Source organism: Phoca vitulina, unplaced genomic scaffold (genome assembly GCF_004348235.1).
Source record: "Phoca vitulina isolate PV1807 unplaced genomic scaffold, GSC_HSeal_1.0 scaffold41, whole genome shotgun sequence".
Classification (NCBI taxonomy): Eukaryota; Metazoa; Chordata; class Mammalia; order Carnivora; family Phocidae; genus Phoca; species Phoca vitulina.
Genome location: NW_022589744.1, coordinates 13964622 through 13978216, shown reverse-complemented (window position 1 = coordinate 13978216; position 13595 = coordinate 13964622). Strand labels below are relative to the sequence as shown.

General features: G+C 58.8%; 1 protein-coding gene across 2 annotated transcripts in view; it reads left to right on the top strand.

Annotated features, from left to right (window-relative positions):
* Positions 1 to 12353, top strand: part of CANT1 (calcium activated nucleotidase 1) — a 30357-nt gene extending 18004 nt beyond the window's left edge. The window contains exons 1-6 of one of the 2 annotated variants that reach the window (XM_032429480.1): positions 3976 to 4124; positions 5827 to 5907; positions 6888 to 7079; positions 7582 to 7713; positions 8844 to 9102; positions 10949 to 12353. In XM_032429480.1, the coding sequence (XP_032285371.1) occupies positions 5856 to 5907; positions 6888 to 7079; positions 7582 to 7713; positions 8844 to 9102; positions 10949 to 12002 (1689 nt within the window). In that variant the 5' untranslated portion in view covers positions 3976 to 4124; positions 5827 to 5855 and the 3' untranslated portion in view covers positions 12003 to 12353. Of the gene's footprint in view, positions 1 to 3975; positions 4125 to 5826; positions 5908 to 6887; positions 7080 to 7581; positions 7714 to 8843; positions 9103 to 10948 lie in introns of those variants that run through there. The other variant, XM_032429479.1, reaches the window with a different exon arrangement.
* Positions 12354 to 13595: the final 1242 nt, after the last annotated feature.

Below are 13595 nucleotides of genomic sequence, written 5' to 3'. Positions count from 1 at the left end.
ATAGACCTGTAAATCAAAGGAACACAAAAGAGTCCATAAATTGACCCATATGTGTGTGGTCTGTGGATTTTGGGCCAAGGTGCCAGAGTAGTATAGTGGGGGAAAAGATTGTCTTTGTGTAAGTGGTGTTTGGACAAGTCTTATCTCTATGGAAACAAATGATTGAAACCCTTAACTCCCACCATTCACAAAATTACCTCAGAATAGATCCTAGAACTAAATGCAAGAGCTAACGCTACAAAACTCCAGAAGACAGCAGACCTTTGGGCCAGGCAGAGACTTCTTCAGCATGACACCAAAAGAATGAGACTTTGAGCTTCATCTAGATTTGAAACCTTCATCCTTCAGAAGACGCTGTTAAGATGAAAAGGCATGAAAAGATAAAAACAAGATTTGTAGATCCTATCTGCTAAAGGACTTGTATCCAGAGTATGTAAAGAATGTGTACAACTCAGTAATAAGACAAACAGCCCGATTTAAAACGTGCCTGAGATCTAAATAGGCACTTCACCAAAGAGGATGTACGAGTGACAAGCAAGCATATGAGGGGATGCTCAACAGCGTTAGCTGTTAACACCACAATGAGACCCCACTGCGTACCCACCAGAATGGATACGGTTAAAAAGACTGGCAACACCAAGTATTGGTGAGGATTTAGAGTGGCTGGGACACTCAGACAATTGCCAGTAGAGATGCAGAATGGCCAGGCCACTGTGGGAAACCGTTTGATAGTTTCTTAAAAAGTTAAACATCTAGGGGCACCTGGGTGGCTCAGTCGGCTAAGCTTCCAACTCTTGATCTCAGCTCAGGTCTTGATCTCAGAGTTGTGAGTTCAAGCCCCACACTGGGCATGGAACCTACTTAAAAAAAAAAAAAAGTTAAACATCTGTCATATAACCAGGTAATCCTATCCCTAGGTATTTTATACAAAAGAAAGCAAAGCTTGTGTTCACACCAAGTCTGCTCCCCAAACGGTCCTAAGAGCTTTATAACAGTCACAACCTGGGAATGTCCCAAATGCCCGTCAATGCAGAAATGCATAAGCAAACTATAGTCCGTCCAAAAGGGGGGGGGGGCGCGGCTAGAACGGAGAACAAAAATGAACCAGTTACTGGTATTTGCAGTGACATGAGTGAATCTCAAAAGCAAAAGCATCGTGCTAAGTAAAGGGAGCCAGATACAAAACATTACGTATTGTATGTTTCTATTTATATGAAAACTCACAAAGCAGATAGGTGGTTGCCAGGGATGGGGGCCGCTGAAGGGGACTGACATAGGGGCATAAGGGCACTTTTGGGGTGATGAAAATGTTCTGTACATCATGGTTGTGGTCCTGGTTGCTGTCTATATACCTTTGTCAAAACTCATTCAATCCATGTAGATTATATCTCAAGCCAATTTTTAAAAAGGGAAGTGTAGGTTTGAATCCCAGCTCCTTCCCTTCCAGCTGGATAACTGGGCCCATGTTGCCTCTCTGCACCTCTGTCTTCTCACCTACAAGGGGGTTAAGAAGAGTAGCTGCTTCCCATCGGGGTTTGAGTGTCATGCATGTGGACGGGCTGTGGCAGTGCGTGGCTGCGTGGATGTTGGGCGAGGGGGTGGGGTAGCCTACAAGCTAGCTGAGCATTCTCTCCTGCCTCGGTGGCACTGGCTTCCTGGTGACAGCAACATCGTGCACACCATCACAGCCGGGCCCAGGCATCCATGGTGTCCGGGGCTTTCAGTCTCCTTCTCAGAACTGAGCCACTGCTCGCCAGAGCGGGGCATCTCAAGTGCCGGTTCCATGGTCCCCTTTGCGGAAAGCCCTGGGGGAGCAGATACCCATACTCTGATTCCACGAAGAGGCCTCAATCTTATATTTTACTCGCTTCAACTCGAAGGACTTTCCAGGACTGTGGGGCTAAAGAGTTTTAAACTCGCCACTGTGAACATTAACGAAAGGGAAGCTGGTTAGGATGGAGTGGGGCGGCCAGCAGGGGGAGCTCTCCCAGCCAGTGCCTGTTGCCCACTGCAGACCCAGCAGGAAGAGAGCACCTTGCACCGGGACCCCACTTGACTACCCCACCTGGTGGAAGGAAGGTTTCTTCGTCCCCCCGCAACAGCCCAGCCAGTGAGACGCCCCCATGCTTCTAACTCCCAGTTTACTCCAGCGGGCTTTCTGTCTCTAACAATGCCCCCTTCCCTCTATAGAAGAGCCTCCTCTTTGTTTGGTGGACCTGCCTGTGGTTCTGCCATGGGTTGCTTATTCCAGGTTGCAATTCTCTGCTCTTCCTGAATAAACTGATTTTTGCCGGTAGGACAACTGGCAGTTTTATTTGTAAAGCTAACGGCCCCGACACCTCCCCAAGGACTTCCTTCGTCTCCTTCCCCCGACGGGCAATTTGTTTGGGCGGAACTCCGTGGAAACTATGTGAAGGAAGGTTCTGGAGGTTCTGTGCCAGCACACCTGAAGCTCCTTGATCTGGATGGGATTTTAAAACTCACCACGGTCTCTTTTGCCAGCACTGTTTCCAGTTGCTTCTCCCCCTGGATACCTACAGTTTCTTTGGAGGGAGCTAGATGAACCATGCCACTCCCTAAAGCCTCGCATCTAGGGCAGATAGCCATTAAATGCTTGACCTCGGGGCTCAGTCCCTGGGACCGCAGGCTGCCAGGGAGACAGTGTGTCTCTGCCAGTGGCTCTCAGCCCTGGCTGCACACGGCGGCCACCTGGAAGGCTGTAAAATGCCCATGAATGTCCCCACCCCAGAGATGGTGACTTAGTGAACCTAGGCATCGGGAGTTGGTAAAATTCCCACGTGATTCTCATGTGCAGACCAGGTTGAGAGCCACAAGGCTAAAGAGACCTGGGGACATTCCAAGGGACAGCTCTCATCCAGAACCTTGGGATGCAGGTGACCAAAACAATGGAGGGCGTTGATTGCCTCATTTAACTGCAAATCCCAGAACTTGACCTTGACTTCAGGCCAGCTGGAGACAGGGGCTCAGACCACAGCGTCAGGACCTCCTGCCTCCATGTCCTGACTCTGCCCACATGCTCCCTAGAGGGTCCCTCCAAGAGCCCGAAGCTGACTCTCGCCACACTGGCTGCCATCACGGCTCCTCCCTGACATTATCCCTGTGGCAAGGGGCCTGCAGGGCTCTGAGCTGTCAGTTCTGGGTCCGACTCCGGCAGAGCCTGGGGTCCTCAGAGCACAGCGTGGGAGTGAGAGAGGGTGCTTCCCCAAGGGAGAACCGCCGTGCCGCCTTCTCTTGGAGGCCAGGGATGGCTGGAAGGTGGGCTGGACACTCTACAGCCGCTCCAGAGGCTTTGTCCCCTGCCCTGCTGGTGGTGAGACGCTGGGAGAACAGCCTGTGTCGGGGGTGGGTGGCGTCCTCTGCTGGTGACCAGCGCAGGCTCTGGGGGTCACTGCTGCACGTGGGGCCCAGCTCTTCCCGTTGCTGGGTGCATACCTGGGCATGTTGTCTCATGTCTCAGGGCCTCCCTCCCGCTGTCAGGGGGACGACTCTGTGTGGCCTCGCAGAGGGGGGCCTCTCTGGGAGGTCAGGCATGCCAAGCACTCAGAGCCAGGCAGACTCATAATGAGCAGCCATCCTGGCGGCATCCCCCTGCTGGCGATGTGCCAGACCCAGGACACGGCTCAGAGCGCTCAGTGGGAGCCCACAGTCACACCGGCAGGTGCAGACCCTGCCTGTCTGTGCCTACGCTCACTCTGCCTCCTGCTGTCCCCCCGCTTCCCCTCCCTGGCCTCCCCCAACGCCAGCCCTGGGGTCCCGTCCAGCTTAGAAGATTGTTCACGTTCACGTGTAGCTGTTGGCCGTCTTGCTGTGGTTATGGTCAGCTACGCTGCCTGCCTCGGGCCACTGCCACCCCGACATCCACAGTCAGAGCTGAGGGGAGGGAGGGGCCCAGGGAGCCTTGCTGGCAGCCAATCGCAGAAGAAACCCAAGTCAGGTGGTTTCTAGAAATCGAAACTAGACTGTTTTCTCTGGTATTTCCTGGGACCAGCCTGACCACATTTCATCCTGGGAGGGTTTTCTGGGTTGAAGGACAGCCTGCAGAGGGATCCTGCAGCTGGAAGCTGAGGGGCTCCAGGGCAGCCATCAGTAGTTACCTCAGGCAGGTAAGCTCATGCCTTTTGCTCTCAGGTGGGTGTCCCTCTCTCTACCCAATGTCACCTAGTGGGTATAATCTCCCTGTTTGTACCCAACTGGGGATCTGGTGCTCTTCCTCAGCCCAGGGACCATCATGGCTGCTCCCAGATCCATAGGGTCTCTATATGTACAGTTGCCCAGGTTGCTCACTGCACAAGGACGAAGGGGGAAGCAGGCTTGGAATTCAGCCCAGTATGCTCTCTCCAGTTTGTGCATTTCGGCCCAGGCCTATGCCTGTCCAAAGGAAGAGTATCTTTTTCTAATTTGCAAAAGGCACCAAATGAGCCAGAGCCAGGCAGCCCTATCCCAACTTCGGATACAAGGGAGTCAGTCTACAACAGGTGGCCATGACCACCCCAAGGGCAGCCACATTTGGGTACAATATACCAGGTGCATGATTGGCCATTGTTAATGCAGACCTGGGATGCTGCCTCGGGGCCACCAGGCCCTGACCTGTAGGGGTGCCCACAACAGCTGCCTGGTGCTCTACTAAGAGCTGGGCCTAGGAGTGGTGGGGGGGGCCTAGGAGTGGTGTGGGGGCCACGGGATTCTCATGAGCTGGAGAGACAATGACTGACTTCTCCACTTTCGGGACATGGGGGGAGACAGCAGGTGGGGAGCAGGTTGAGGATGAAGATGAAAAGCAAGCCCGAATAATTCTAGAGAAGCAAGAACTCCAGGCAAAAGTTGGAAGAGCTGGGCCTCCCCATACTCCCTGTGCCCCCACCCAGGCTGACTGTGTGGCCCTGGTGGCCCCAGCTTATCAGAGCTTCTGTTTCTTGGGGACTCTGATCTCAGGCAGGTCCCCACCCAGCCACCCGCTCAGCATTTCCTCCTCACCCTGCTCCCCCAGCCCCTACCCAGCTGCAGAGTCAGTCCCAGACCTCAGCCCTGATCCCCCTCCTCCCTGCTCCCAGCCACCTCCTCTGGCCCTCTCTGTCACTTCTGCCTGGCTTTCTGTGGCCTCCTGATGTGTCCCCTCCCTTCAGGGCCTCACAGATAGCTCTCCAGGCCCTCCCACAGGGGTCCAACTGCCTGAAGATAAAGCCCCCCTCCCCAGGCCTCTCCTGATCTGGGCCTCGCTCGCATGCCCCCGACTCCTCCCTCCACCCTTCCCACCCAACCCCACTGATGGCCACGCCCAGGGCCTGGTTTTCTTTCTTTCTTTCTTTTCTTTTTTTTTTTTAAAGATTTTATTTATTTATTTATTTGAGAGAGCGAGAATGAGAGAGAGAGAGAGAGAGAGCACACGAGAGGGGGGAGGGTCAGAGGGAGAAGCAGACTCCCTGCTGAGCAGGGAGCCTGATGTGGGACTCGATCCCGGGACTCCAGGATCATGACCTGAGCCGAAGGCAGTCGCTTAACCAACTGAGCCACCCAGGCGCCCCTAGGGCCTGGTTTTCTGAGATGGACTTTTGTTCCCACTGTCCCGCTGCTTAGAGACCTCCCCCAGGTCCCCTCCCCATTGTCTGGGCAAGTCTTAGTCCTCCTTGGAGGACCACGCCCCAGACAGGTGGGGGACCCCATCACACTCACAGCTCAGAGGAGCAGGGACTGTACCTGTCTGCTGTCCTCCACACTTAGGGTCTAAAGGGTCCTGGACACACAGGGGCCCAGTCCCCAGGGCTGTCCAGCTCTGCTGTCTGATTCTGCTGCTTCCTTCCGTCGCAGGACGAGGGCCTCCCCTCCCAGGAGAGGCCATGGCTGTCCCACTGCTCCTCTGGATGTGGCTGCTGGCTGCAGGGACTCAAGGTGAGCTGCGCCCCAGGAATGCTGAAAGCGGCAGTCTGAGGAGCTGCCGCTCCCCTTTCTGTGGCCTTGAGCCCTCGCAGAAAATTGAGGCAATGTTCAGCCTGGGTCTTCTCTCCTGCTTGAAGCCCTGGTTATCCTAAGTGATGGTAGCTTGTAGGTTCTGGGGGGACACCAAAGGATTCTTCATTTCATCCCGTGGGAACCAGAGGAACTGAGCAGTAGGAGCCCATCAGACAGGCCAAATGTGGGGGGCAGGGGTGTCATGAGTCAGGGCCCTTCCATACAGTCAGACTTCCAGAGTTCTAGACGCCAGTCCTCATGCTCTCTGCACCTCGGGCTCTGCACTTCCTTGTCCTGGTGACCCCATGGAGGCTGGCTCCTCCTCCAGCTGAGAACCGCCCTCCAGCATGGCACCCAGCTCCTTCCTGACCCTGTCCCAGAACAATCCCACTTTTCTCTGTACACCCGGCTCATTCTGCCGGTGTTTCTGGGGGTTCCTGGGCCTGCTGCTCCAGGACTTCCCCCACAGCCCTCCCAGCGGTCCTTGCTGTGATGCACACGGTGCACCCCAAGCCCCAGACACCCTCAGGTGGGGTCAGCGTGGGCCCCTCCTTCTCCCCCATTCTTCCCCAGGGTCCCACCTCCCCCACCCTCAGGTGCTGGGGCTCCAGTTGCCCCTTCTGCTCCTTCTCCTATCCATGGAGGAAGGACTCAGACCTCAAAGACAAGAAAAGGCGCTTTACTCTCTGTGGGGGTGGGGGGGTGCACATCTTCCACTCCTCCCCGGTGGGTGAGCCCTCAAGGATGGATGGGCCTTTAAAGCTAATGGTGCAGTGGGCACCCTCTTGGGGGGAACTTGACAAGGGACCTTCCCAGTTGGGAGAAGTGAGGGGCGGGCTGGTGCTTCTCCGCTGGGATGGAGGCCCAGCTGCCCGGCCTTCATCCCTGCTGATCTCTTTGTTCCCTCGGGAGCCCTGTAGGCGAGAAAGATGGGGACATGCGGCTGGCCGATGGGAACACCGCCAACGAGGGTCGCGTGGAGATCTTCTACAGAGGCCAGTGGGGGACCGTGTGTGACAACCTGTGGGACCTGACGGATGCCAGCGTCGTCTGCCGGGCCCTGGGGTTTGTGAATGCCACCGAGGCTCTGGGCGGAGCCGCCTTTGGGCCAGGTAGGCCTGCCTGTCCCCAGGTCCTCCAGAGCGGAGCCTCGCTGCCAAGCAGCCTGTCCCAGGAAGGGACTGTCACCTGAGACACGCACATGGCCTTCCTGAGTCACGGAGCACCGGCGAACATTTGAAATAGTTCTGCGGAGACTCTGACAGGCCATCCCGTTCCCTCAGGGCGCGTCCCTTCCTGAAACAGCCCCCCCCCCCCCCCCGCAACCCGCCCCGAGGAGTCTGGTGCAGGGACATCTCCCCTGACACAGCGAACGGAGGCTGCTTTGTGGTACAGTGTTCCCAGCGTAAACCCAAAGCCCCGCTCGGCTCGGATGGATGGGGGCCCCCAGGTTCTATCCGGTCCAGATGGCGCAGGGGAGCATGAGGGCCAGGGGGCCCTGGTCACAGATCGGGAGGCCCGCAGAGCGCTTCTCCCATGGCTCCTGGGAGAGCAGCCCTGTGCACGGCCCTTCCCCCCCCCGCCCAGCCCCCGTCCTCCTTGCTGTGCCACCAGGCGCCGGCCCGGTCATGCTGGACGAGGTGGAGTGCACGGGCACGGAGCCATCGCTGGCCAGCTGCAGGTCCCTGGGCTGGCTGAGGAGCCACTGCAGACACAACCAGGACGCCGGCGTGGTCTGCGCCAACGGTGAGCCCCGGGGCACGCACGCCGTCCACGCGGAGGGCATGCCTGGGCCCGGTTCCCCGGTGATGCCCCCCTGGCTGGGAGGGGACAGGAGAGCCTCCAGGGCCCGCCCCTCCCAGCAGTGATCCCGAACTCCCCACCGCCCTTTCCCGGCGCGGCTCAGAAATGCCACGTTCACCCGGGTCATCCGGCAAGAGCCGTGGGCCGCCTGCACGGGCCACCTGCCTGTCGCTTCTTTAAACCCCAGCCTCTCACGGTCGTCAGTCCTCGTGCGCCCACGTGCCTCGACAGCAAGGTGAATGTGCCTTTGACCTGCCCCGATGGCAGGAGCCCGTCCTCGCGCCTCTCCCCTCCCCCCCCCCACCATGTGTGCTGACCTCACCAGGTGCTCTGTGTTCTTCAGTCCCCGAATCCGGTGTTATTGTTGTCCACTTGTCCTTCTTCCTGGGCTTCACACGGGGCTTGGGGGCGCATCAGAGCATTGACACAAGGAGGGGTCGCGGGGGGCGGGGCGGGCAGGAGATGCACCTGGACCTGGGGTGCAGGGCAGGGAGCAGTCCTGGTGGGGAGCCCATGTGGGAGTGGGGGCCGGGAGTGGGGGCCGGAGGAATGGGGGGCTGAACCCACCTGGCTGACATGTCAGGACTGATGCAAACCTATTCGTGGCAAAGAAAGAGCAGGTGGGATTTAGTTCCCAGCTAGGCTTTGGGATTGTCGGTGGGAGGAATCGCTTCTTTAGGCCTCAGTTCCTGAGAGAGCCTGCTAGGGACCCCAAAGCTCGAAATTGAGTTTCCATAAGACCCTCACTCTTCAGACCATCAAACCAGGGAGAAGGTTTGGGTTTTTAGAAGGTGCCACCTGGGTCATTGCTTGATGGGTCAGGATTTTAAACGGGTGGGGCCTCGGACTCTGGAAGTCAGCGGAGGGGCTGCCTGAATGTGGGGGAGCAGGGGAGCTGACCAGGGGTGTTCGACAGGGGCGGGGAGGCTCTGGGCCACAGAGGGGAATGACACCCTCGTCTTCCCCAAGCCTTCCTGAGTAGATGGGGCCGGGAGGAGCCTGAGTCCAGGGAGGAGAAGTGTTCTCGGTGACAGCTCCTGACCTAACCGTGTGCTCCCCTCTGCCCCTTCTAGAAACTCGAGGTGCCCATACCCTTGACCTGTCGGATGAGCTCCCTGCAGCCCTTGAGCAGATCTTTGACAGCCAGAGGGGCTGTGACCTGTCCATCAGGGTGAGGGCGAGGGACCAGGAAGAGGAGGGCCTGGACCTGTGTGCCCACAGGCTGATCCTGTCTACCAACCGCGAGGCCCAGGCCCTGTGGAAGGAGCCGGGCCCCACGGTCACCATGGAGGTGGACGCAGAGTGCCTGCCTGTCGTTAAAGACTTTATCAGGTGACCCCCCTTGGGATGGGGGCCTGGGCCTGGGCACCTCCCCTCCGACAGCAAACCATGGGGCTACGGCACCGAGCACGTTGGTGCTTTCACGGACACAAGTGTGTGTACGACACACACGTACATGCACACTTACCCCCACACACATACCTGCGTGCACCCACATTCACACCTGTGCACATGCTTGGGCTCGCAGTCGTGTGCATGCCACACTCACGTGTGCGTATACACTCTCACTGCCACACTTACGTCCGCACACACGTTCGCACACCCCAACACGTACTTGCGTACCCCACACTGACACCGACCCACCGTCACACGCAGATACACCAACTGCCACAAAACACGCATAAAACATCTCCCGACGTAACTGCCACTATCATGAGAGGTTTCAAACGCTCCGTGGGTTACGAATTCACCAGGAACAAGATGCCTGGGTTGGTGAGGGGTTGCCACAGGGGCCTGGGGCAGAGCTGGGAAGGGGCCCGGGTGTCGCCCAGAGCAGGAGGCTCCTTGCACACTCGAGGCCGTGGGTCCGGGCCACCTGCCCCGCGACACCACATCACACAGGCCCAGACAGCTATGTGGTAGGGGAGAAATCAGGTGGCCCAGAAACACACACCACCCCTACCTCTTAGGTAACGTAAGGATATGGTGTAATATTTCCAAGAACCTACAACCTAGTTATGAATTCATCCTCCTGCTCCTCACGTACTGACCTTGCTTGTGTGAAAGGTAGAATCCCTGCGACTCCAAACCCATCAGAAAGTCTTACCCGGGCCTTTGCACATGCTCGGCAGGGCGCATGAGCCAGTGCCCCGGATGAGGAGACTGAGACGTGAGGGGCCAGCCTGTCCTGGGCCTGGGCCGTCACCCCTCCCGCCAGGCCGCCCTGCTGGGGCCTTGCAGGGGCCGGTGTTCAGAAAGCATCCGTTTACCACCACCACCCCCCGCCTTATGGGGGCCAAAGGTGTCGGCCCAAACTAGCAGACATGCTTTCCAAAAAATAGAGACAGCTGGTTCCCGAAAGAAAGGAAGGAAGGAAGGACGAAGGGAGGGAGGGAGGGAGGGAGAGAAAGAAAAAGAAAGAAAGAAAGAATCCGTTTAAAAAGAACTGTTCCTTTTTGTTCTTAAGACCTAAAGCTTTATATAGCGGGAAGTGACATTTACGAGAAAACAACAAATGGCAATTTTTAATGAGATGAAAATGGTTTCTTTCCAGCCAAGGGTGGGAAGTTGGTGGCTAGCCTGCGCCCCTCCCAGTGAGGTCAATTTCTGTGATATGTTTGAGGACGAGGGCAGGTGCCCGTCCCCGCCTTGCCGGGCCCAGCTGGAGTCGTGCCCTGGGTCACCAGGAGCGAGGGCTCCCAGTCGGCAGGGGAAGCAGACAGGGGGCAAGCAGGGCTGATGCCTGTGTCATGGGGGCATGAGACAGGTGCTGGGGACTGAAGGGGTCCAGCGGGGGGGTGTGCCAGCAGGAAGGAAGGGGCGGTGCCGGCCGAGGGGACAGCAGTGACAGGGAAGGCGGGGAACAGGAGGTGGTGGGGCCACCTCCCTTGGGTGAGGGACGGAGCGTCACGCTCCAGGACCCTGGGATCTGCCTGCTTGTCTGTGCACATGGCTCTGAGCCAACCTGAGACTGGAATGTGGGTTGACCCAAAGGATAAATGCATGGGGCACGGAATGCCCCTTGCGATGGCTGGCACCCCTGGGGGTGTCCGTGGGTCAGTGGCAAACACGTGGTCGACAGTGGTGTTGGAGAGGCAGGCCCGGCACATACCCAGGCAACCCCGTTGTCCTGCAGGGGCAGGGTGCACCGGGTGCTCAGCTTTCGCTCCCCTCCCAGGTACTTCTACTCCCGAAGGCTGGATATTTCCCTGACGTCCGTGAAGTGCTTCCACAAGCTCGCCTCTGACTACAGGGCCCAGCAGCTGCAGAGCTTCTGCGCCAGCCTCTTTGCCATCCTCCTCCCTGAGGACCCCTCTTTCCAGACGCCCCTGGACCTCTACACCTATGCGCTGGCCACGCAGGACCCCATGCTGGAGGAGCTGTGCGTGCAGTTCCTGGCCTGGAACTTCAAGGCCCTGACGCAGGCCGAGGCCTGGCCGGGCGTGCCCACGGCCCTGCTGCAGGTCCTGCTCTCCAGGAGTGAGCTGGCCGTGCCCAACGAGCTGGCCCTGCTGACTGCCTTGGACGTGTGGAGCCAGGAGAAGCAGCCTTCCCACAGGGAGGTGGAAAGCCTGGTGGAGAAGGTCCGGTTCCCCATGATACTGCCCGAGGACCTGTTCGAGCTGCAGTTTAACCTGTCCCTGTACTGGAGCCATGAGGCGCTGTTCCAGAAGAAGATCCTGCAGGCGCTGGAATTCCACACCGTGCCCTTGCGGCTGCTGGCCCAGTACAGAGGCCTGAACCTCACCGAGGATGCCTACCAGCCCCGGCTGTACACCTCGTCCACCTGGAGTGCCTCTGTCTCCGGCAATTCCTGGGCCTCGTCTGGCTACTGGAACGACCCCTACCGGTCCTTCCAGACCCCACAGCACCCCAGCTTCCTGTTCCAGACCAGGCGCATCTCCTGGTCTCTGGTCTACCTTCCCACCGTCCAGAGTTGCTGGAACTATGGGTTCTCATGCTCCTCGGACGAGGTCCCCCTCCTGCACCTCTCCAAGTCTGACTACTCGGAGCCCACCATCGGCTATGAAAACAAAGCCCTGATCCTCTGTGAGGGGCGCTTCGTGGCCCACGTCACCGACTTTGAGGGCCAGAAGGCCATGATCCCCAGCGCCCTGCGCACCAACAGTTCCAGGAGCGCCTCCCTCTTCCCCTGCCCGGCAGGCTCCTTCAGCAGCTTCCAAGCGGTCATCCGCCCCTTCTACCTGACCAACTCCTCAGGTGTGGACTAGACCGGAGCTTGGAGAAGCCAGGGGCCTCCCAGCGCCACTCCCCAGCCCCCCACCGCTGCTTCCCAGCTCCCAGCTGCTTCCTGTCTGCAGCCACCCCCAGCGGCGGCCACCAGAGGGCCCTCCTGTTTCCACTGATCTCTCTGAGCTTAGAGAAAGTACTGGAAGGTTTCAACTAATGCCCACCACTGTGCCTAGAAGTCCCAGTAACCCCCCCACCGTCCGGCTGGTTTCCAGGTGGAGAAGCAGGGGAACCTGGGTGGGGCAGCTGTTGGATTTTCCACGCCGACTTTCACTTCCCTGTCCTCTGCTGTCCCCCATCTGAGATCACTAAAATTGCGTTGTGGCTCCCAAGTTCCTGCGTTGGTGCAGAGAGTCATGAGCTCATTCTGCACTCAGATGTTGGGTGTGCTGGGCCCTGGGGCACAGAATGAGCAGACACAGTCCCTGTCCTCATGAAGCTACGATTTGGGGGTCAGGACACAAGTAGGCAAACACGTGGGGTCATTAAAATTGGAATAACAGGTGATGAAAACCAAAGGAGGTGCGGGGGAAGGTGCGGGCTGGACCCACTTGGGGTTAGATCTCTGGGGGGAAATGAAGAATGAGAGCAGCGGGCGTGTGGAAATGGGGGGGAGGATGCGCTCCAGGGAGAAGGAGCGGCCCCAGCTCAGCACCGCGCCTCTGTCTGTCCTCGCACGCGTGCCCAGGGACGGGGACCCAGTGCCTGTGAGAACAACTTCCGTGCCCCTCAGCAAGGTGCCCGACCACAAATAAACAAGGCCTGCGCCAGGGCGGGCCGGCCAGAGGGACCCGCAGAATCTAGGCGGGGGTGGGGGCCGAGCCGGGGCCCCGTGAGAATGCCCCCGCTGCGAGGGGGATGGGAACTCTGGACTGTCCCTGCTTCTCTGTGATACACGCTCCAGGCCCAGGGTCCCCAGTGGAAGCATCTGGTTGGCCGAACCCAGGCCACGTGCCCGCCGCTCTCTGCCGGCGTCTGAGCGCGAGCCTCTGGACCATCTTGGCCTCGGGAAGGGGAGGCGGTGCCGAGCTCAGCCAGTGGGAGGGGGTTTCGGACGCTGGGCAGCAGGTCCCGCCACATGCTTCTTCCCCACTGTCACTGCAGATGCAAAAGCAGGGACACAAAGCCTCCCGCCTGCCCCCCTCAACTCTGCCCCCCGCCCCGCTCCGATGGCGCACCCAGCTCCCGCTCCACCATCTTGGCCACTCCTGTGGCGGTCCCTTGATGTTGTCCAAGTCGATCATTTTACCTGCATTGCACGTTGACGACAGAGAGCAAACGTTGGCATAACCCGGACACAGCAGGGGACGCCGCCGGTGGAATTAGCCCCGTGGGGGCACCGACTGTGGCTCTCCTCTGCTACGCTGCCCCGGTCCCCGGGGCCTCTGCCTGTGAGGAAGCCCGCAGCCCGGGGACACTCGGCCCCTGCCCCCCGAGGATCCGCCCGAGTTCCTTCCACCCTCCGCATGCTTTTGCGCGGCAGCCCTGCTCCCTCGGCTCCCCTCGAGCCGCCTCTCTGCCCATTGGACTGGCCCGAGGGCATGGTGAGACTGGCACCTTCCAACTCAGTAGGA